Here is a 21795-nt window from a genome sequence, read left to right as displayed (position 1 = left end):
ATCATTTCATGGTAAATCTCATTTATATCCACAAGTTTTACCATGATAAATTAGACATTCAGCTACTACATCAGGTATGTAACATAAATGTATTTGATTTTTTTTATGTATGTAACATAAATGTATTTGATTTTTTTGATTTGAACATGAATTATTTAGTTTTGATTGATTATATAAAATAAGTTATTTATATATTCTGATAGGTTATATGGATGTGTTATACGAAGGACTTGATACTTTCACTTTCACCAATATGCCATGAGGGTGACATTTGGTTAACATAGGTCTCGTTACACTGCTGTGACATTTGGTTAACATAGGTCTCGTTACTCTACTTTGACATTATTGAGATGCATTGTCCAGATCGGGTAATGCATCAATTTGGACTATCTCAGCATATTCTGGATTATATTGATACTAAAGACAAGTTATACAGTATTAGTCATTAGGAAAGGCACGAGGAGAACTAGCTAGTAATTCGTGCATCTTACATTGATCTCTGAGATGCCAAGAGATATCATGTTTTTTAAGGAGCAACATCTAATGATTGATATAGATATCTACATGTCATTACGTGTAGTTTCATTATATTAACTTGATCACGGTTCCCGAGATATCCACGAAATCTAATGCATTGTGCCCTTTAATATCTGAGACAAGATCGATTGGATTTTTAATGTATGTATATGTGTTTGTGTGTGTGTTAATTACTTGGTATGAGAAGCTCGAAAAATAGCAATGACTATTAGTGAATGTGTCAATAAGATGAGATGTATTATGTATTGTGGCCAACACTACGCTCAACGTATGTTATGGTGGATTTCATGAGGTTGGGGAGGTTGAGCATCTTGAAGCAATATTAACAGAAGATGAGATTGCTTATCGTAAGAGTATTAGGAATGTTGGCCCGTCCATTAGCGTTTTAGGTCGGTCCATAAGTGATCCATGTCCATCCATGAACTAGGATATTATTAGTATTTTGCACACTTGTATAAATATTACAGACCTGTTTTCTAACTAGATAAGTTGGGGTGATACTTCAACCCTGAATACAAGTCCATGAGTTGGGGCGACCCTTTCACAATTGAGAGATTGTTAGATATAGTTTGCATGTTATTATATAATATGCTATAAAAACTAGTTATTTGTGATGACGTGAGTTGCTATTTCTTTTAGCAAGGAGTTTATGACATAATAGCCTATATCTTAGGATACCTCTATTAACACTGACATGCGTGAAAATAGATTGTGATTCTTTCAACCATGGTAGTTCTTAATTGTTTTTATGCTGTGTTATTTTACAAAGTAGTTCTTTAAAATATGCTAACTTGCCATAAACACCCATAGAATTCGACCAGGCATTGTTCCTTCGAGACATCTCATTGAAGACTTGAGAAATGCAGAGCCAGCATCCTTACACCTCAATACAAACAAAACACCCTCAAAAACTCTGCGAATCACCAACCTCTCCTCGCAAATGTCTCTTGAACTAACACAGGCTTTAAGAACACTGACCGTAACAACTCCATCTGATTCAATCTCAGGCACCGTTACCATCTCCTTGAACATTTGCAATCCAACTTGAGGTTCCTCTCATTGCAAATAACCACCAATAATCACACTCCAAGACATCTTTCTCATGCATTGCATCAAACAGCTCTCTTGCACACTCCATTTCAGCGTCCGCATGCACGCTCAAAATTTGACTTTTGACCGTATGAAACAGTCCAAAAGCCACTCTTGAGTCTTGATTACATTACCATGTAGTGTCAACCCATCAAAAAAAAAAACTAGTCCGAAGTAAATTACATACAAAAAAAAAACAATCACAACATGTTTGCAGATAACACGCCAATCGGGATGGTCATGGCAACATATACTTAATCAACTCATGAAAGAGGAATCTTTTGGTGGGGGCTAGCAGCTGATAACAATTTCTTCAATCAGACGGTCCAAACAGCAACAATGTTCGATAGCACAGCTTGTTAGGAGAGAATTTTAAGAAAAGATCCATTTTTTATGATATATTTCATATTACCTCTTTCCTATGACCACCAAATTGATGCAGGATCTTCAATTACAGCACCCTAGTACTATGGCTTACAAGTTGTGACGGATTTGATAGGTTGGAAAAATGGAAAATAGGCGGTTGGTTGTGTTTTAGAGAAGAAACACGAAGGACGTCAAATTTAAAAATTGATAGCATGTATCAGCTCAGGTACTTCCCTATCTGGCGTAGTTTCTGAACACCACAGGTCTACCACAAAATCCTTCAATAACTTATCAATGAAATCGCCAATTGCAGCCTCAACAACTGGAGAATCAATTTTCCCTTTCCACTTTGGTGACGATGGCACAGAGGTCGCGAATCATTCATAGACAGTTGTTCCTTCTCCAAATGTGACGAATAAGACTGCCGTCGAACTGATTGACGCGCTTTCCAGCTGAAGTCCGCCTCATTAGACAAAATTCTTGATACAGGAAAAAAGAGAATAGATACGGGCAGATCCATCCACATTGATGAACTTGAGTGATCTTTCTAATCTAACACTCTACGCCCACTTCTCTAATTTTTATGTACAGTGTCATCCAAGCCAAACTTTAAAGAAGTTCATCTACCATATCAAAAGAAGGACTTCATAAGACATTTGAGCTTGTATCACATGCTTCTAACTCTAAGATATCACATACCTGTAAGTATCACCACATATCACTTTAGCCTTCCACTTTTCATTTGCATTTACCAAAGAAATAGCCTTTTCCAGAGTGCTTCGGCCACACCGAACAATACTGTCAGCAAGCTGTGTACAAGGCTTGCGACCACTAAATCCAGCAGCTGTATAGCCAGGGGTTACGTTTTCGATCAGCTTCAAAGCAAAAGAACAAAAAATTAATGTATCAAAGATCCATGTCCAAGCATAACTGAAGAAACATTTCCATGTTTATTTATTCATGCAGTAATGATAGTTTTTTTATTAACGTATAGGTAAATTTGCATACATCTCAGTTAATTTTATGAGTTCTAAAATTAATAATGATATAAGTTTTTAATGATTTTAAAATTTATAAAATTCAAACTAATAATTTTTAAATAGAATTTGATTAGATATACCTTTTAGAGTTAGTAATAATAGTTTCTTACTACTATCAGTTCTGCTTCATTATTGTCACTATCTTGACTCAAGTTTTCAAGTTCTTCTCCGCCAGCTATTGTATGGGTCGCGCCTGACAGCAGTAGGGAATTCGAAAACATAAGTAGAGAGCCTGGAAATGGCAAGTTCAAAGGTAAAAGACTGGCTCTTCCTGTCGGGAATAAGACAAGATCTTGATCTTACTACAATCTTTATGGTTTGGAGTAGAAGTAGCGGAGCAACAGGTGTTTTGACGTTTTTATGCCTCGTTTACAGCACAGTTGTTGGTGGCTTTGTCATTGCATCAATTTATATCCGCAATATTCTGCTTTCAAGTATAATAATGGAACGAGGTAGGGCAAACTGGCTTGAATGCATTGTCAGCTGTCTGGCCAGTCCTCCCATTCTTGTACATATATATCGTTGGTCGCCATTTGTGAACAGGTAGAATTCGTAATGTTGAACACTAAACATGGCACAAGAACCGAGGGTAGCTTGGAGCAATTTATTGACAGCATGAGAGGTCTTTTGCTCTACAGATGCTTCATATTTTGTAATGCTACATAAATTTCTAGATTGATTCCTATAATTTTGAAAAGTCAATACAATATACTTTCCAACGGAAGAGTGCAAAAGAATGTGAAATAAATGATTTTTGCACCGTTCATTGGATGATATCCAGGTTAGTCCGACTGTATAAAATTGACAGCCTGAGGAAGGGTTTTATGGCCACACAATAATGAATTCCCTTCCTACATAGTACAACTACATAGTTTATATGCTTCTCACCACAACCCCACATCTCTGCTAAAAATAATTACATTCTCATGGCTGATATACTCGTGCTCAGTCTCTATTGCAGTAACAAAACTCGCTATAGACTATATGAATTACATAAACCAACAAATGATAAATTGTAACGTAGACAGAACGATCGTAATTTGTAGGCCCATGTTCATTGACTGTGGTCGGATTACCTTACTTGTGGAGGGTGTTGGTAGCCTCGACTTCGATCTGGAATTGGATGAAGAGGATAGTGATATTGCAAGGGTTGCTGGCCGTTTTGGTGAGACCTAGAACGGTTAGGACGAGTTCTAGTCTGTCCTTGTCTCTCCTTGGATGCTTCAATTCGTTCTAAAGTTTCCACCACTTGTTTCATATGTGGACGGTGCTTGTGTTCAGATTCAAGACAATTTAGAGCAAGCTGAGCTATTTGCAGTGCTGCTTTGGAAGGATATCTCCCCTCTAAATGAGAATCCATAATGCTCTTCAATTTTCTTTTATCAGATAAATATGGCTTGATCCAGTCCACCAGAGTCTGTCTCCCACTTGGACGGTTTATATCAAGTGCCCGTAAGCCAGTCAGAATCTCAACCAGAACAACCCCAAAACCGTATACATCACTTTTTACATATAAATGCCCTGTTTTAGGAGAATGTTAGTGTCATGAGACGGGTATTAAAATAGCTTTCATGTGGAAATGGCTTTGAACCAGATCACTCTAGGTGCAAACATTGAGTTGGACGATAAAACAAGTGACCAGCAGAAACCAACTGAAAATCCAAGGGATTACCTGTTGCAACATATTCAGGAGCTGCATAACCATAGGTTCCCATCACCCGTGTTGTCACGTGTGATTGACTAGCCGAAGGGCCCAATTTTGCCAAGCCAAAGTCTGATAATTTTGCTGTGTAAGCCTGCCATAAAACCACAAATAAGAAAAGGTCTAAAATGCTAATGATCCTCTAGTGACATCTTCCAAATCAGAAGTTAAATTCAAAGAGAACAGCACCCCATCAAGCAGTATATTGGAGGCTTTAAAATCTCTGTAAATCACTTGCTTATCTGATGTGTGCAAGAAAGCAAGGCCTCTAGCTGCTCCTATGGCAATCTTGAGCCGTGTGTCCCATGGAAGTGGCTGAACAGCTGAACCCCCTGTATCAATTAAAGAATATATTGCATGATTAATCAAATGATCTTGTTTCATACAAAATCCTTTTGCTCCTAAGGAAGAGCTTGGGGGGGGGGCGGCTATCAGATATCTCAAAGTCAACTATTAGCTCTTACTTCCAAATAAATGGTTCTCCAAGCTTCCCTTCTGCATGAATTCATAAACAAGGAGAAGTTCCTTAACCTCCCAGCAGTATCCTATCAGCCTTACAAGGTGGGGATGGGAAAGCCTTCCTAAGAAATTTACCTCTGACTGCACCAAAAAATGACCGCATTAGAAAGTACGTAACTTTTTAGAAAAATGTACAAGCGATGAACAAAGTAAATCAGAGGAACCTCAACCACTACCCGTAAAATTAAGCTCAATGAAAGACACTATCCACTTGAAATTTGCACACCAACCTGAGGTTGGCTTCTCAAATGTGGCCACTCAATTTTCATGAACCATATGCATAAATGAGTATCCGGAGTAGGAATCATAAAAACACTTGGATCCACAGAATCATTGTTTTGATACTATACGTCAACACTAGTGCGTATGCCTAACAAACAGAGAAGACGCTCTAGAGTCTAGTCTCCTGCCTAGCCTATTCCTAGCAACTTCCAGAGAAAGATCATAAAGAACATTTGAGGCGATCCAGTTTCACTTCATATACACTTGCTGTTAAATACCATTACTAACCATCACAAGTCTCCTACTCTCTAAATGATAAGAAATCCAAACATTTCAAGGTATTAAACAATCATATTAAAATCCAATGGTGATTTCTAAAAATAGTATGCCAATGCTTAGTTCTTTCTCAAGTTGGGTTGAGTACCTGCCATTCTTCAAATCCTTGCAAGCTCTCAGAATTCAATCTTTTAACAGCAATTACAGTTCCACTTCCATTTCTCCCTGGCGCCTTCTCATCAAGCCATCCTTTGTAGACTTGACCAAAACCTCCCTCGCCAAGCAAAGTATCAGATTTAAAATTCCTGGTGGCAACCTTTAGTTCTGCAAAAGAAAATATCCGCAAGTTGGGAGTAGGCAAAATCTGCCCATTTGGAAACTCCTCATCACCACTCCCAGCCGAAAACCGGCTGCGTGCAGAGATGTTGCTGCCCCTAGACGACGTTGCATTGCTCACCCCAGAAGAAGCAGTATCGCTAGTTGTCTGAGATATGCCTGCTTTAGTTACAAAATTGAAGTGAGATGACATATTAAGTCAAAATATTGAAATTTTGGTGTTGATTATCCAAATTAATGTCAAAAATCAAGGAAAATCAATTTGACCCAAAACAACACTTGGAGTAAGAAATAACTAGATTTAGGAAAGTTAGAATGATTTTCTATGTGCAATGGAAATGAACAAATTGTGAAAACCAAAAGAAAACAGCAAGTAACTTTATGCAACGAAGGGAATTTCCACTATTTATCAGACAAAAGAGACATAAAGTCCAACCTTGCTTAGGAAAAAACAAACAAATTCCAGGAAAAAAACAAAAGGGAGCCCACGCCAAAAACTGTAGAGCAGCAGGGCCATCTCCTAGTGAAACGATTGCATATCAAACTAGCTTAAAAGCGAAAAACAGAAAGAGAAAACCAGTTGCTACGGTACTAAAAAAAATCATGATACCTCATCACATCAATTTCTATTCCTTAAAGATTAGAACAAAGACAGCAAATCCCAGACTGCAAATTGGATCAACAAGATTAAACATTTAATACGTAAAGGTAAGAGGTTTTATTTTACCTGTACTTAGATGACCGGTGGTAGAAGGTGTAGTAGGACTATGAGCAGAAGAACCCCAGCAAATCCCCATCTAAAACAACCAGTTGGATTCTACCAAGATACAAAAGATATAACCTTGCAGTAGTATCGAGCTTAATCTCAAGAATTCAAAGATAGATACAAGAAAAAAGGAAACAACTTTGAGCTTAATTATCTAGATTCTTCAAAACGGTTTTCCTTTCGTTTTCTTTTTCTTTAATAAAAAAACTCTCATTCTTCAAGAACCAAATCAATGGGAGAGTACAATCTCTTTTCTTGACTATAATTCTCTCTCTTCCCACTAACTAAAATCTGAGACTTTCTTTTCATTTGTGAATCTAGTCAGCAAATACAAAAGAAAGGGGGCTTTTCTCATTTGTTTTAGTAAACATAACTGTTTATTCAATATTGAGAGGGAGGGAGGGACAGCACAGCACAGCACAGCGAGGAGTTTCTATGGTTTTGTAAGAAGGCAAGTGGTCTCGCCGGTAATGAATGACAGAATTACGGTAGCCCGTCCAAGTCAATTGCGTGTCTAGGAAAAATCTTTTTTTTTTTTCAGTCAAAGGAGGAAATTCAAAGGAAGGACCTATTGTTATTGTTCTATCAATTAATTTTCTGTTGAGCTAAAGGACATGAATTATTTATTTGTACTTATTTTTCATTGACGAGGAGTTGTCAAAGGAAGGGGGGACTGTTTCACATTGTCCTTTTTGGATTGTGATTGAAATGTAAATTAGGAGGGGAAAGAACTATACATGTTGTCAGTGTGTGTTTACTACCGTGATAAATTTAACAATTAGAGTTAATATATCTATATATATATATATATATATATATATAAGAGCAATAAATTATAATTTTTTTTTAAAATCTAGATTTTTATCACAATTTAAAATGAAAAAAAAGGGTAAAAACCAAATAATTTCTCAAGTTACGTTGCAAGCCTAAACAGAGCCTTCCTATCGACATGCAAAACTCAGGAAAAAACAAAAACAAAGAATGGGGAGAAGAGGGCATCATGATTTTGTTGTTTTCTTGAGCAGACAGAAAATAAAGCAGGAGGAGTTATACTAAGCTGAAACTGATTGCTACCTTTTATGAAAGGGAAATAGCTCTCCACTACAGACAGTGAAAAGGGAAATTACTGGTTCGGACAGCAGCATCGATTCCCATTTTCACGCCAAAAAGGAACGCTGTCTCTTTTAGAATGTACTTCCAAAACATATATATATATATATAAATCTCATGTTTCTGTCTTAGAAGTCCTCCGATTTTAATGGATAAAAGAAAGAGGAGATAGGTATTCTGGTGGATGAAAAGGGAGAATGAATTGGACGTTAAAATAAGGTAACTGATACGAGAACTGGTTCCTTAGTTATCAAAATAGAAATAAACAGGGGTGAGAAAAAAACCAAAAAATCGATTAAATCGAGAAAACCGGAAAAAAAATAACTGAAAAAACTGACCCGAAAAAAAAAAACACAAAAAAAACAAACCCAAAAAAAAAAACCGAACCAAAAAAAAAAAATTGAAAAAAAACCCGAAACCGAACCGAAACCGGGCCAAACCGACCAGTTTCGGTTCGGTTCGGGTTTTTTTTAAAAAAAAAAACCAAAAAAAAAAACCCGGACCAACACGGAAAAAACGGAGCCAAACCGATTTGACCCGGTTTTTCCCCTAAAAAACCGAACCGAACCGGCTGGTTTTTTCAAAATTTTAATCGGTTTTTTTTTCTGTTTCGTGTTTTTCAGTTTTTTTTTTTTTTATAAAAAAAAAAAAAAACCAAACCGAACCGAAAATGATCACCCCTAGAAATAAATTGGTTTTATGCTGAATTTTATTGCACAAAAGATGCATGATTAATGACGTAGTCAAACGTTAAACCCTTTAAATCATGCCTTAATTCAAGTTTCATATGCAAACCATATTCATTAGGAACGATTTCCTGTATTAAAACAAAATTAGCACAAAAATCCAACAATTTACGCAATCTAATTTCCAGAGGACCCAGACTGCTTGTTTTGAAGCAAACCATTGTCTTCTTCATTAGCTAAGACAGCCTGTTTTCCATTTCTCTTCTCCAACAAAAGCCAGCAACCAAGCTTGACCTCGATTACAATGCGTGTGTTTTTGGAAGCGTGTTAATAATTATTTTGTAAAGTTTTCTTTTTAAAAAATATATTAAAATTATTTTTTTATTTTTTAAAAGTTATTTTTAACATAACGTATTATCAAAATATTAAAAGAAAAGTTCAACGCTTGACAATCGCTGGAGGTTAATAAGAAGGAAGTCATGTTGTTTCTCTTCCTTAAATTGTCAAAGGAAACATAATTTTTTAACCCATTAATGACGCTTTCCCTTTATAACACTAACGGGTTTTCGTAGAAATTGCATGTTGTTATGCAGAAATTGGCAACTACTTTTGGGGCTGTGGCATATGGCTGACGATAAATAATGACTAGTCACCGTGTTCCCACTTCCCGCTCGCGCAATCCCTCGCTAAGTTTTGAGAGTGACGTGCTTGGAATTCTTGACCTCAAGACCCATCGTCCATCGCAACAATTATCATGAGGATTCTTCTTGTCTCTTTTATGCTGTCTGGTGCTAGGTTAATACAAGGTTAAATGGAGACAGCGGCCCTTCAATTTATTTATCATGAGCGACTCCTGGATGATAGAAGAAATGACAATTGATAACCAAGTCCCTTTTTCACATGTCGCCAACAAAGCAGAATCACTTTGGTATGGAAAGGAAATTTGAAGCTAGACAAAGTAACGAGGTCTACACTGCATGTTGCATCCCAGAAACCGTTGAATTCCAAACGGATATTGCTTTTCAGTTGAACTTAGTTATTCTAAGATAAACATCTAACATCTTGAATCGAATTCTTGGAACATCATGGTTTATTTGGTTTCCAAGGTTACAGATGAAACCTTTTCCTCCACTTATGAATCTATGAATCAGGACACATTAATCTGTACAGAAACAACCTGCAATTTTACAACACGGTTAGGTGTGACTTCGATGAATCCTTAAAAAGAGTGAGAATCAAATCTGGTAGATGAAAAAAATTAAAAGGTAAAATAAAAAAATCTAATTTTATAATTATTTCAAATAAAATATTTAATAAAAAAATGAACTAGATACAAAGAAAAAAGTAAATTAAAAGGTTACTTTGAAAATTTAGAAAATTAACTTAATCATCTGAGAAGAAGAGGAAGAAAAAAAAGAAGAGTTAACTTAATCATCTGAGAAGAAGAGGAAAAAAAAGAAGCTCAACCACACTTAGAGCTGCAAAGCTAAATCTGGCGGTGCTGGGTCAATGCAACCAGAACCAGGAGAGCCTGGAGACTGGTATCTTACATTCAGGTCAGGCGGGACAGCATCCGATTTCTGATGTGATGATGAGCCTGAATCTGGTCTTGGATTTGGATATAACCCTTGCCAAGTTGGTTGAGCTTGGTCAACAGATCTTGAGGCCTCCACTGCCTCGTTCCCAGAATTTGGCAACGCACCACTAATTTTTATTGAACTTGAATTCTCGGGGAACTTCATTTTCTCTGAGTTTATGCTGTTTGCATTTGCTGAACGGACCAGGTTAGAATTAGTTCTAGAGACCTTGTCGGCCATCTGAGATGACTGAATGCCCAGTCCAGAAGGCCTAGCAACTCCATTTAGTTTTCCCATCTGGGCTGCAATGTTAAACCCATACGTGGCATTAAATCCAATCGTGCCAGGGTGAATGGCTGGGTTCTGATGAAGTTGAGATGGAGCCCTTTGCCTCATCACACCCGTACTACTGTTCAGTACATTAAATGCAGAATGGGAATTTAATTTTGGTACTGATTCTGCTCTTTCTGTGAAAGGTTCAGATTTATTGACAGCCGAGACGGATGTAGTCATTAAGGTGGATGGAGGAACCGAACTAAAATGTGCCTCAGAAAGGCGAGTTGAAGGCACCTGCTTCTCCGGAAAAATATCCCTCTCAGGTTTCGCTAACAATTTCCCTTGTTTCGATTTAACACCGCAAGCTGTGGCAGTAGCAGCTGAGCCTTCAAGAACAGAGATGGGCTTTTGTGGTGGCAGTGACGGTGGTGATGCCAGCTGACTTGGCATGGGTGAAGAAAATATAGCCTTCTGTGGTGGAATGTCATTTTCTCCGACCCATCCAGGACCAAACTTAACTCCAGGCGCTAAAGACTTTTCTATTCTTTTAACTGCAATCGCCCAGGAAAAAGGTCCAATGTTCGCAGCAAATCGTGCTATACTCCTTGCATAACCATGCTCTGTCAGAAGCCCCACCTAATTCATGCAAAGAAAAAAGACAAAATCAACCAACCATAACAAGGCCAGTTACGTTGCCCCAGAATTAAGCAGAACATGTTGGGGGGACTTGTGGATGCAGTACACCCTAAAGGGGAAATTCCTTTCCAAATACCTCATACAATCTAACCGCATCATTACCACCACTTCTTATCATTGTTAGGATCTTTTAAGGTTCAAATTTCCCTGACTAAAACCAAGTGACCTGCCATTCTAGTTTTTTTTTTCTTTTTACCTTTTCTTCTGATTACTCTTTGACCCATCATCTATCTGCATGGGCCCTTTACATAAATGAGGCTTCATTTTTCACTTCAAGGAATTAAATAGAAAATGGACATTGATGCGATACATACAGCCACTAGCTGCTTCCTTTCTGCATCAAAAGTGGTCAGCACAGATGGCACTCGCCCACCAGCTGAAGGATGGAATTGCTTATATGTGTTACGCCTGTTCTCATCAAGTGCCAAATGCTTCTTAATATGCTTACCTTTAAGTATCGAACCTGAAATAAAAGTGAAAATGCCTTGTCATTATGTTAAGTAAAGATTTGGAAGAGTGCAGACAAGAGAAGTAAAAAATAAATAAATAAAAAATACACTAATATTGAAGTTTCATACCTGCTGTTTCATCATTCCTCTCAAATCTGTTGTCAGTCGACAAATAAGCTTCATTGCGGGAACCATGAAATTGTCCTGACGAATCTGCAAAACCAGACTTCTCTGAAGATCTATTCTCTCCACCTGTAGCAAGAGTTCCAACTGTGGGAAACTCGGAACCAGCAAGGTCCAATGAAGGCCTGCCTGGTGATTTTTTAAAATTCTCAGAAGGTGGCCTCCCTCTTCTTACTACTTTAGGTTCTGCTTCATTATCATCACTATCTTGCCTCAAAATTTCAAAGTTCTTTTTTGCCAACTCTTGTATAGATCGTGCCTGACAGCAATAGGGGATTCAAAAACATATGCAGACAACAGAGAAATGGCAAATTCAAAGGTAAAAAGCTGGCTTTACCTGTCGAAAATATATGGTATCCGGGGCATTATACTGCATTGCATTCGTGCATATTAAGAAAACATCTTCCTGCATGACAGTAAGATGAAAATCAAATAAATTTCTTTCAAAATCCAATAAAAGCACACAGAGGATTTTAGAATATCATTAGATTGGGATGTTGTCCTAACTCAGAATCTGATTAAACCTTCTTTTTCTTTCAAAGAGGCAGCAAGGAACCCAAATTTCACATATGTCAACATGCACATGCATGGAGCAGGAATTGGAGTCCTGTGAAGCTTCGTCCAGAACAAAGAGGTTCTATCTCTTGCAAATGGATCCACAGTCAATTGGCCAAAGAAAATAAAGAATTGTGATAATTAGCAGTGTATCAACCAATAGATGATGGACATGACCACAGAACTAGTACTCTTTCAGCCTCATTAGTCTCCCAGTCATCTAGTAGGAGATGCACAAATGCAAGAATCATTCCATTCCTAGCTTACAACCATTAAAAATACACCACCTACTGGGAAAACTCTAGCATTTATCCATGTAATCAGGTCGAGCATGGAGCTATTCACATTACATCGGCATCTCTATTTTGCAAATTGAGCAATAACTCTTCCATATACATTTAACTCTAATAGTTTGACACAAGCAGGGATTACAAATTGCCCAAGGATTTCTTCTCAACTCACTTAAAGTAATCAGTTCTTTTTCATTAATGTGAAATCTAATTATAGGTAACTACTACCATGATACCCCAATGCATGAAGTGAACATGATTGATTAGCATTAAAACCCAATGTAACAGTCTTAATGAAAGGATTGAGGACTCTTAAGTATGTTAACTCTAATGAATAATCTGGAAACACAATTACTCAAGTAGTGGAATATTCCTTAAAGATCTAACTGCATACTAAAAGAACAAAAGCCATGCAACTGAAAACAAAATCTGCGCTTGTATGAATGTATTAATTTCTGGTGTCATGCCCATGTCCCCAGAGAAACCAACATGAAATCAAAGGTTGTTTATTCCTTAATCTCTTTATTCCTCGAGTGTCAATTCCATCATACAAATGCTGAGAAATCAGCAGAGACTAGTCTACATTTAATTTTATGGACTCTTCTCTTTCTGTATAGGCATGTGCCTTCCTAAATAAGAGCCATCTCTTTACACCAAACTATAACTACCTAAAAACACAAAACCTAAATAAAAGCAAAAAGGGAATGTTGGAAAGACATAATCGCAATCACATATACCAACCTCGAATAGTTCCAAACTGCCATAAGCTCCATTAGTGAGTTTCTTTCTGACGGTTCCAAAATCCATGGGATGCTCAATGACTTCAAGGTAATCTGGCAGCTGCATAACAAGTCAGGTGTCATCAACCAAAAATCAAAAAACAGAAGCACATACACAAGCCTGAAAAGCTAAATGCATCATTAAAAAAATAACCTCATCCAGGTCCACTGGCTCAGAGAAGACACCATACGTGTCCTTCCTGCAATGATAAATTAAAAACGAATTTATCTCACTCGGTTCACTAAAACCCATAAAGCAAACAAAAACGCAAGAACTTTGAAAGCTGCTAAGAAGAAGAAAACACACTTCTGAAGCCTGTCCAGGATTGACAGCAACAGCTTTTTATCAGGTAAAGGCGTTGAGGGTCCAGGATCTGCAAAACAAGTGAACACATAAATCAAACAAAAGTTCCCAAATTCAGCCCTTTTGAACAAATGGGTCTATAAAACCATTAACAAACAATCAAACCTTGGACATTGCTTGTTGGGTTCGTTCCAGTTGTAGAATTCTGATCTCCCTGAAATTAAAAATAAAAATAAATCCCAACGAGAAATTAACAGAAATAAAAAACTAAAATCAAAACTGTAATTGGTGAAAAAGTGTTGGAAAGGGACTTGAAAGTAGCCAAAAAAAGAAACAACAGTTACCACAATAAACACTTTACCCTTTTACCATTATTTATTTTTCTAAAAAGACTTCTTTTTTTTTTTGGCGTGTGGTTTATAAAGATTTATTACAAAACATTATTAGTATAATTAAAATTCAAAAATAGAATTTTTTCAGACCGAAGTCAAAATCCCAACATTACTTACACAAACCCGCCTTTCAAGGAGCTTTCCTTTCGTTAATTTTCCCACCATTTTACCAAAAAGTTTGAATTTTTTTATTTACCTTTTCAATCTCAGGTGCATTGATTTTCCTCTTCTTCTTATTCGACCCCGTATTCTTCTCTTCCTCACCGTTCGATTCCTCTCCGGTCGAGCTGAACGACGTCGAATTAGTGTCTGGTTTGGGCAATTTAAGAACCAGCTTCAGCTTCTTCTCCCGACGGCGCTTTCCATTCAATTCAGTGTTGTCCTCATCGTCAGAGGAGTCCTGGTAGGTTTCGTCGTGGGTAGGGTTGCGGCGAGTGGATCGACGGAGAGGAGTAGCAATGGTAGTGGCAGATTTGTGAATTTGAGAAGAATTAGGGGTCGTTGTTGAATTGCTTGAATTGGAAAGAGAAGGCGAAACGTTTCCAAGATGACGATGATTACGTTTCTTTTGGTGTTGCTGGTTTAGCTGTCCATTTAAGGAGCGTTTTTGGAGATCTAATAAAGAAGGTCTTCCTTTCTTCTGCTTCGTCTTCTCTACTAGCTTGCCCATTTTATTTTATTGCTATGGCCTTTGCCTTCTCTCTCTCTCTCTCTCCCCACCTTCACTGACTAACAAGCGGGGTGTTACTAATTGTTCTTATTAAATCATTATTTTTCTCTGAGGTAAACTATAATTTGGCCCTTAAACATTCATCAACATTTCATTTCTGCTCCTATATTTCAATGCTCTGAGTTGTTACCCCTATATGTCTTGAGAAGTTTTGATTTTAAGCCTCAGGTACTTAAGAACATCAAATCAGCTAGAAAGTAACAGAGTATCTGTTCTGTCCCTTCCATAGTTGTAAAATCCAACAAGGGTGGGTGGTGCGGAGGGTGAACTGAAGATAATTTTGATTTTAACATGACTACAAAGTTTTTTGAAAAACATAATTAATGGACTAAAGATTAGGTCAGATTTAATTATTAACAGTGATGAAATTAAAATTTTAAAAATCATATAACACAAAAATTTAAATTATTAAATAAAATATAATATATAATTTATCTTATTCTTTATCGCTATCGGACACACCCGCCTGACTGATCAGGTTTTGCAGCTATGGTCCCTTAACTCTTTTTTTTCTTAGTTATTTCTCCGTCATATTTTCTGTTGTCAAACACCTTAGCCGCATCAGCATATCAACAAAACCAAATCAGGAGATGCCATGCCTCCTCGAAACAGAGACTGCTTTCCTCCTCATCCTACGGTGGTTCGTGTTTACACTGTCTGTGACGAATCAAGGTCTCTTTCTGTCTTTGTTTCTTTCTTTTTTTCTTGTTTTCCTAAAGTCGAATTAACAAAAATGTGTTTTTTGAACAGATATTTGATAGTGAGGAACGTTCCTGCTTTGGGATGGGGTGATGATTTGTTCAAACTCTTTGCCTCTTATGGAGACGTTGAAGAGTAAGTTAAACCCACTTCTCGTCTTCTGTTTCATTTTTTTTTCTACTTTAATTTTCTTAATTTTCTTAAAAAACAAAAAAAACAACTGTTTGAAGGTGTAAACCAATGGATGCAGAAGATTGTGAGCAATTTACTGATGTTTACTGGATCAAATTCCGTCTGGTCAGCAATGCCAGGTGAGCTGATAATTTCATCCATCCTTTTCAACTTCTGGGCATTCATTTTTTTCTTATCCAATAATAAATCATGTGCTTAATTTCTAGGTTTGCTAAAAGGAAATTGGACGAATCCATTTTCCTAGGGAACCCCTTGCAGGTCTCCTATGCTCCTCACTTTGAGACCGTCTCTGACACAAAGGATAAGTTAGAAGGCAGAAGGAAGGAAGTTTTTGCACGTTTGAACCGTCAGTTTCTGTTTCTGTGAACAATTAGAATTTGGTTCTATGATTCTAGTTTGCCTGGATGTTAAGGATTCTGTATCTCTGTCTTTAATGGTCTCAGCTGGGAGAACCAAGGGTCCCAAAGTTCCCAACGCTGGCACTTCGAGCCAGGCTTCATTGCTTACATCACAGATTGACCACGTTTCTCAGCACCTTAACTCTAATCAATCTTGGTACGCTGTTTAAATTTTCTTTCCAGTTTCTCTCCTCTACGAAAGTGTTCATTTGTGGCAGTTTCATTTCCTATGCTCATGGCTAATCTGTCCTGTACTTATGTAGGGACTCTGGAGAATCACAAAATGTTCATCAGATAGGTGATCCTCCTATTACAAGGGTGTCCTCTGACCAGGTATGTTATTTTTTTGTTGGTGCGTTCCTGGGGCATGATTGTTTGTTATCAGCTCTGTTATTGAAATCCGAGTGGGTTTGTTGGGACAAAAACTGAGGATTGAGTAAGCTACCTGCTGTGCTGAGCTGATATAACTCAACCCTGTTTCATATTTGAGTTGATCAGTCCAAACTTGTACCTAGAGTGGTCAATTTCTTGTTTTGGAAATTGATAGTTACCATACCAAGCATCCAGTGCGCATTGACATTTTGAATTTATCTATTACAATCTTCATTCCCTGAAATTAGAAAACTAAGTTTAAGATACCAGTTGATGTAGATTGTAGACTATTTTTCAGGGGAAAATGTAGTACGTTTTCAGGTCAACACAGCTCTAAGTATGGCATTATTTATCTTTCATGATTTGTTTTGGATTATTGTTTACATGGGATAATGTATAATTCACAATTTTGTGATATTTTTCAGGATTACTTTCCATCCCAGTCAATGAATCAGACTGTTAGATTGGTCAGGGAGAAGCTCAATAAGGTGAAAAACCTTTAACTACAATATTTCTTTCTTTTCCTAAAAGAATCTTAGTGTTAAATCCTACCTGAAATTTTTTTTTCTCATTTAGATCCAATCAAGTAGTGAGCATCTTCAAGCCGGGCCTGAATCCAAGAAAGCACGAGTTGACAATAGAAGAAGAATTTGATAGAACTCTTATAAGGATCTACTTGACATGCAGGGACGATATGGAACTAGAAGCACTTGTGCATTGTCCATAAAATCTAGTGGAGAGGTTAACTTCTTTGAAAGGTATCTTGACAAGGACCAGCGGAAAGAGCAGACAGTGAGTAACCAAATCTAAAGGACGGGAGTCTGTGGGTGATTGAACCCAGCCCAGTCATCCTTTGAATGATAGTAAGGATCCTGTCCTGCAAAATCAGGTAGGTTGAGTTACAAGATTTTGAACTTAATGCCCTTTGGCAATGCATAATTGAAGTGCTTAAACATGTATAAGTAAGTAACTTATGCCTTACTTTGTCTCTGACAGTACATGATTTCATGTGTGTTCTTCAAGTTTAGCTTTGACAAAGGAAACATAAGAGCTTGCATACGTTTTTTTCTCTCATTTCCTGCTTTGATGCTTACATGCACAATGGAACAAACCAAACCACTCCTGGCTGTGCATGCAACAGTTTATGCTGGCTCTTATTGTTGTGTGATCCAATCATCTAAATACTCAAATACCAGTCGCTAAGACACAGCAGTCACTCTCACAAATATGAGTTACACCACTTTGGCTGCATTTACCGACCAACTATAGCACCAGCTATGGTCAGATTAACAGTATTGTTATATTTTCTGGTAAAGCTTCGACATTACTGGGATGGAAGATAGCTTAGTAGGTTTAGTTAGTCCTCATGACGTCAATCAGTACCATCATTTTGATGAGAATGGTCGAATGAATAAATGCTATAATTTTCTTGGAGATTAAAGATGTTACTTTCACCATTAACAATGGACATTTTAATCTTTCCTCGTGTGTAAAATATTCCATGCTGTCAGCTCAACGGATTGAATTCGTCTCTTTGATGGCCAACACCTTGAATCATATGCAGTTAGTTCTCATGGGCTTTGCCTGAAAACATTCTCAACTCTATGGTGACGGTGATGACATATATTCCACCCTGATATCTTATTCCCTCACATAAAATGTTTTCTTCTCCCAAGAGCTGCAAATCTGAAATATTTACCCTCAAAACACTAAAAGCAAACTGTAGCCACGAGATGGGCCTGATCATGCATCGAAAGAAACAGAATTGGATTTCTTTTGTTCTCGTTTCTTTTATGCTACCTTAGGCCTTTCAGTCTTTTGAAAAAAAAAAAAAAAAACAGAACAATTTAGCAAAATAAAATGAAAAGAAAAGAGATATATACTCTTCATTTTTTTTTGTATCGTTCTTTCTGTTTATCTGTACTGGATAGTTCTGCTTCTGTGTAGAATGCTTTAGCAGAGCCCTGGTTATCATGGTCTCGTTAAGCTCTTTTCGAAAGGAAAGATTTTCTATCATTCTAATCGTCCTCGAAGCTATTAAGAGGAAACGTCTCACGACCCGAATTCCGAATTTATAACTGGCAACATGAAAGTAATGCTGCAAGAACACCTTACTTTACTTATAATAAGTCTTAAAATAAATATATTAAAAAACTAAAGTATTTAAAGATATACAACATTTTATAATTTTTTTAAATATTATATTATTTAAAATTAATTAACTTAAATGATACTTCAAAACTTCTCATCAATAATTAAAATAAAAATAATAATTCGTAATACTTATTACATTATAAAAATCTAAATTTTATTAAAATAAAATAATAGTAGAATATCTAAAATATCGAATCAAAATTAATAAGAAAATCTCGTGAAATAATCAAGGTATATCAATTAAAATTGAAAAAACAAGAACACTCAATAAAATTTATCTGATGATAAAAACTAAAAAACTCAAAAATATAAAAATAAAAAATGAATTAAAAGGAGAATAATATTTAATATATTTTTTATATATTAATAATTTACAAGTTGATATATATATCATAGAATAATTTTATATATATATATATATATGAAAATAACCAAGGACCAATCACAGGTTATCTAATTAACTAGAGACGCATGCCACTCATCATCGATGAGATGGTGGGGAGCTTGCTTTTGTTCTACACGAGCTGGCTAAAGCTTCTCTTCAAGAACTGCAAGTCGCACAACCAGCAACCCACGTACAGTAGGCCTTGCCCACCCCGGTGGTCACCACGCTCCTGGGGCATGTGCATGGATTGCAGCCACCGTGCTCGCCACACGAGCATTTTTGGTGTCCAGCTCCCTCTCCCTCTCCGCCTGTGGCCTTGACTGAACTACACCTGTATTCATATCAAGCAGCAAGTTAGAAGCATGAAATGTTTAAATAACGAAAAGAATTCTTCTGAAATCTGTCCTTGAATTTTAAGAGCATTTTAATCACGGAGGAGTTTTAAAATTGAAGTACTTTCTTATACTCCTGCCTGCAGCCATTATTATGATGGTGTGTGTCCTCAGAACACAACAGTGAACAGATTCTAACAAAAGACAAGACAACCGAAAAACTAGATTTGTAGGATTTAGTAATCAAAACAATGAAAAAGGGGTAGCCAGTAGAGACCTGCAGGCCACCAGGGCATGGAACAGGGCATCCACACCCGTCATTACAACCCACAGTACCTCCCCTGGTATCTGCCATTATCCTCCTTTCTTTTGCTCTCTCTCTCAACAGGTTATGCTGCAAATTGCGTGCTCAAAGCCACGGACACACACTGTGAATATATATAGCGGTGCCGGTGGTCGAAATCTTATGGTAACAAGTGGCACAAGAAATCCTATCAGACTTGTTGTTATTTATTTTTAGGTTCTTATAAAACAAAAAAAATAAAAATACAAAAAAAAATATATTAAAAATATTCAAAAAATAATATTATCAAAAAAAATACTGGAATGCTGAAAAAATAGCCATAATTAGTTGAAAAGGTTTAAAAATACAAAAAGATGAAATTTGATAATATGTTTTTTTACTAATAAAAACCCTGCTGATAAAAAAATTCAATTTTTGAAAAAATATATTCAAAATTAGATATTTATGAACTCAATTAAATTTTATCCAAGGTTTAATTAAATTTATGAAGTATTTGATTATAAGAAAAATTGATTTGGGTTTTTATTAGAAGAAATTAAAATTCTATGGTCCAATTATAATTTTTAAGAATTGATTTAGTTAAATGATAGGTTTAATTGTATAATTTTTGAAGTTTGATTGCCAATTAAGAATTTGATTGAAATAATTTAAAATTAAGAACTAAACCGAAAAAGGTGCTAAAAGAAAGGGATTCAATTACAATTCATATGGGGGCTTAATTACAAAATTGTCAAAACAACCAGGGACCGAATCGAAAATATTCATTTGAATTGTGAAACGGCGCTGTTTCCTTAGACACTATTCATCACCATCTTCAAAGCAGCCATTTCAGCAGGCAGGAACCGTTTTCAGCAACAAATGCCACAGATTATTGGAACGTTTCACAGCAACTATTTCTCTACCGTTACCACTGCAATAATGGTCCTGAATGTTTTCATTATGAAAAATGCATGCAGTTTTGGCTATAAAAGGGGAGAACAAGAAGAAGAAGGGAAAGAGAGGAGCAGGGGCAGAAAGAAAATGAGGAAATAGAGAAGAAGACGGGAAAGATATGAAAACAGGGAGGAGCTTGTTTTAAAACAGGGGAAGGGAGAAAAAAGAACGAGACAGGAGGGGAACGACAAAGGAAAGAAAACAAAGATAGAGAGAGGGGAAAGACAGGGGAGGAGACAACGAGCAGGAGACAAACACAGGGGAGAAAATAGGATAGAACAGAGGGAGACCAAGAGGAATTAAACCGAGAGAGCAGATAAATATGAATTGAAGAAGAGAAGAACAGGGACAAAACACCAAAAAAAAAAAGAGAAACAAAGAAAAGAAAACAAAGAACAGAGGAGAAGAACTGAAACAGATGAAAGCACAGAAGAGACCAGCCAGCATGCCTTCGCCATCGCATTCGCCCCTTTCGTTTCCACTTCCAAGTATGCGTTTTTCATCTCTATGCATGTGATTTCCTTTTGCATTTTTACTGTTCAAGTGAATTATAATTCACTTGAACAGTAAGCATTCACGCATGCATCCTAAAGCCGGCGGGGTCACCAGCTTGTGCTAGTGACCGGGGTGGCTGGCTGGCCGTTACATGGGCCAGGCCCGGCCGGGCCCAAACATTTTTTTAATTTTTTTCAAAAATTATGTGATTTTTCCATAATTTTTTATTGTATTTTAATTAATATCGGTATGTATTTTTATATTATAAAGATATAAATATGATATTAAAATATCTGATTTTCGTCAAAATATTGAAAAATAATATATATATATATATATTGTTTTCATGCATACGCCCTAGTCTTTCAAAAATAAAAAAAAAATCATATTATATTTTTATATAACAAAGATTCAAAAATTTATATTAGCATACATTTTAACTTTAATAACCAGTTTATTAAAATTACGAGAACTAGCCTAATATTTAAAAATTTTCAAAAAAAAAATTATTTTTTTTCTTTTAATATATAGAGTTATGATCTTATACATGATATATATTTTGGATATTAAATTATTTTATTGATATCAGAACAGTTAGATTTTATCTGATAAAATAAGAATCTCCTTACCGAAGAAAAATTTTCTTAAATC

The 21795-nt window shown here is 36.4% G+C and overlaps 3 protein-coding genes across 6 annotated transcripts; 1 reads left to right on the top strand and 2 right to left on the bottom strand.

Annotated features, from left to right (window-relative positions):
• Nucleotides 1-3769: 3769 nt before the first annotated feature.
• LOC105108316 (probable serine/threonine-protein kinase Cx32, chloroplastic) lies at nucleotides 3770-7322 on the bottom strand. 2 transcript variants are annotated; one of them, XM_011002580.1, is made up of 6 exons: nucleotides 6815-7322; nucleotides 5900-6249; nucleotides 5199-5334; nucleotides 4924-5066; nucleotides 4705-4828; nucleotides 3770-4553 (listed from the first exon to the last, which is right to left on the bottom strand). In XM_011002580.1, exons 1-6 carry the CDS (start codon nucleotides 6882-6884, stop codon nucleotides 4105-4107), a joined length of 1272 nt encoding a protein of 423 aa, XP_011000882.1. In that variant the 5' UTR covers nucleotides 6885-7322; the 3' UTR covers nucleotides 3770-4104. The 2 variants fall into 2 exon arrangements, with proteins under 2 accessions (XP_011000882.1, XP_011000883.1); XM_011002581.1 differs by having other exon boundaries at nucleotides 5900-6246.
• A 2779-nt stretch (nucleotides 7323-10101) lies between these two features.
• On the bottom strand, nucleotides 10102-15160 carry LOC105108318 (uncharacterized). The gene is made up of 9 exons (XM_011002582.1): nucleotides 14347-15160; nucleotides 13924-13972; nucleotides 13762-13828; nucleotides 13609-13654; nucleotides 13417-13515; nucleotides 12168-12236; nucleotides 11777-12089; nucleotides 11513-11661; nucleotides 10102-11138 (listed from the first exon to the last, which is right to left on the bottom strand). The coding sequence occupies exons 1-9, from the start codon at nucleotides 14818-14820 to the stop codon at nucleotides 10122-10124; spliced, it is 2283 nt and encodes a 760-aa protein (XP_011000884.1). The 5' UTR covers nucleotides 14821-15160; the 3' UTR covers nucleotides 10102-10121.
• Nucleotides 15161-15351: 191 nt separating this feature from the next.
• LOC105108315 (uncharacterized) lies at nucleotides 15352-18026 on the top strand. 3 transcript variants are annotated; one of them, XR_839028.1, is made up of 9 exons: nucleotides 15352-15552; nucleotides 15631-15714; nucleotides 15810-15890; nucleotides 15978-16117; nucleotides 16215-16326; nucleotides 16433-16502; nucleotides 16967-17029; nucleotides 17118-17430; nucleotides 17570-18026. XR_839028.1 is itself a non-coding variant. In XM_011002579.1 (8 exons), exons 1-8 carry the CDS (start codon nucleotides 15476-15478, stop codon nucleotides 17193-17195), a joined length of 705 nt encoding a protein of 234 aa, XP_011000881.1. In that variant the 5' UTR covers nucleotides 15352-15475; the 3' UTR covers nucleotides 17196-17975. The 3 variants fall into 3 exon arrangements, 1 of the variants encoding a protein (XP_011000881.1); XR_839027.1 differs by having other exon boundaries at nucleotides 17538-18026; XM_011002579.1 differs by having other exon boundaries at nucleotides 17118-17975.
• The last annotated feature ends 3769 nt before the right edge of the window (nucleotides 18027-21795 follow it).

Source organism: Populus euphratica, unplaced genomic scaffold, assembly GCF_000495115.2.
Source record: "Populus euphratica unplaced genomic scaffold, PopEup_1.0 scaffold190.1, whole genome shotgun sequence".
NCBI lineage: Eukaryota > Viridiplantae > Streptophyta > Magnoliopsida > Malpighiales > Salicaceae > Populus > Populus euphratica.
Note: the sequence above shows the minus strand (reverse complement) of the source record. Positions and strands in the feature narration are given on the sequence as shown.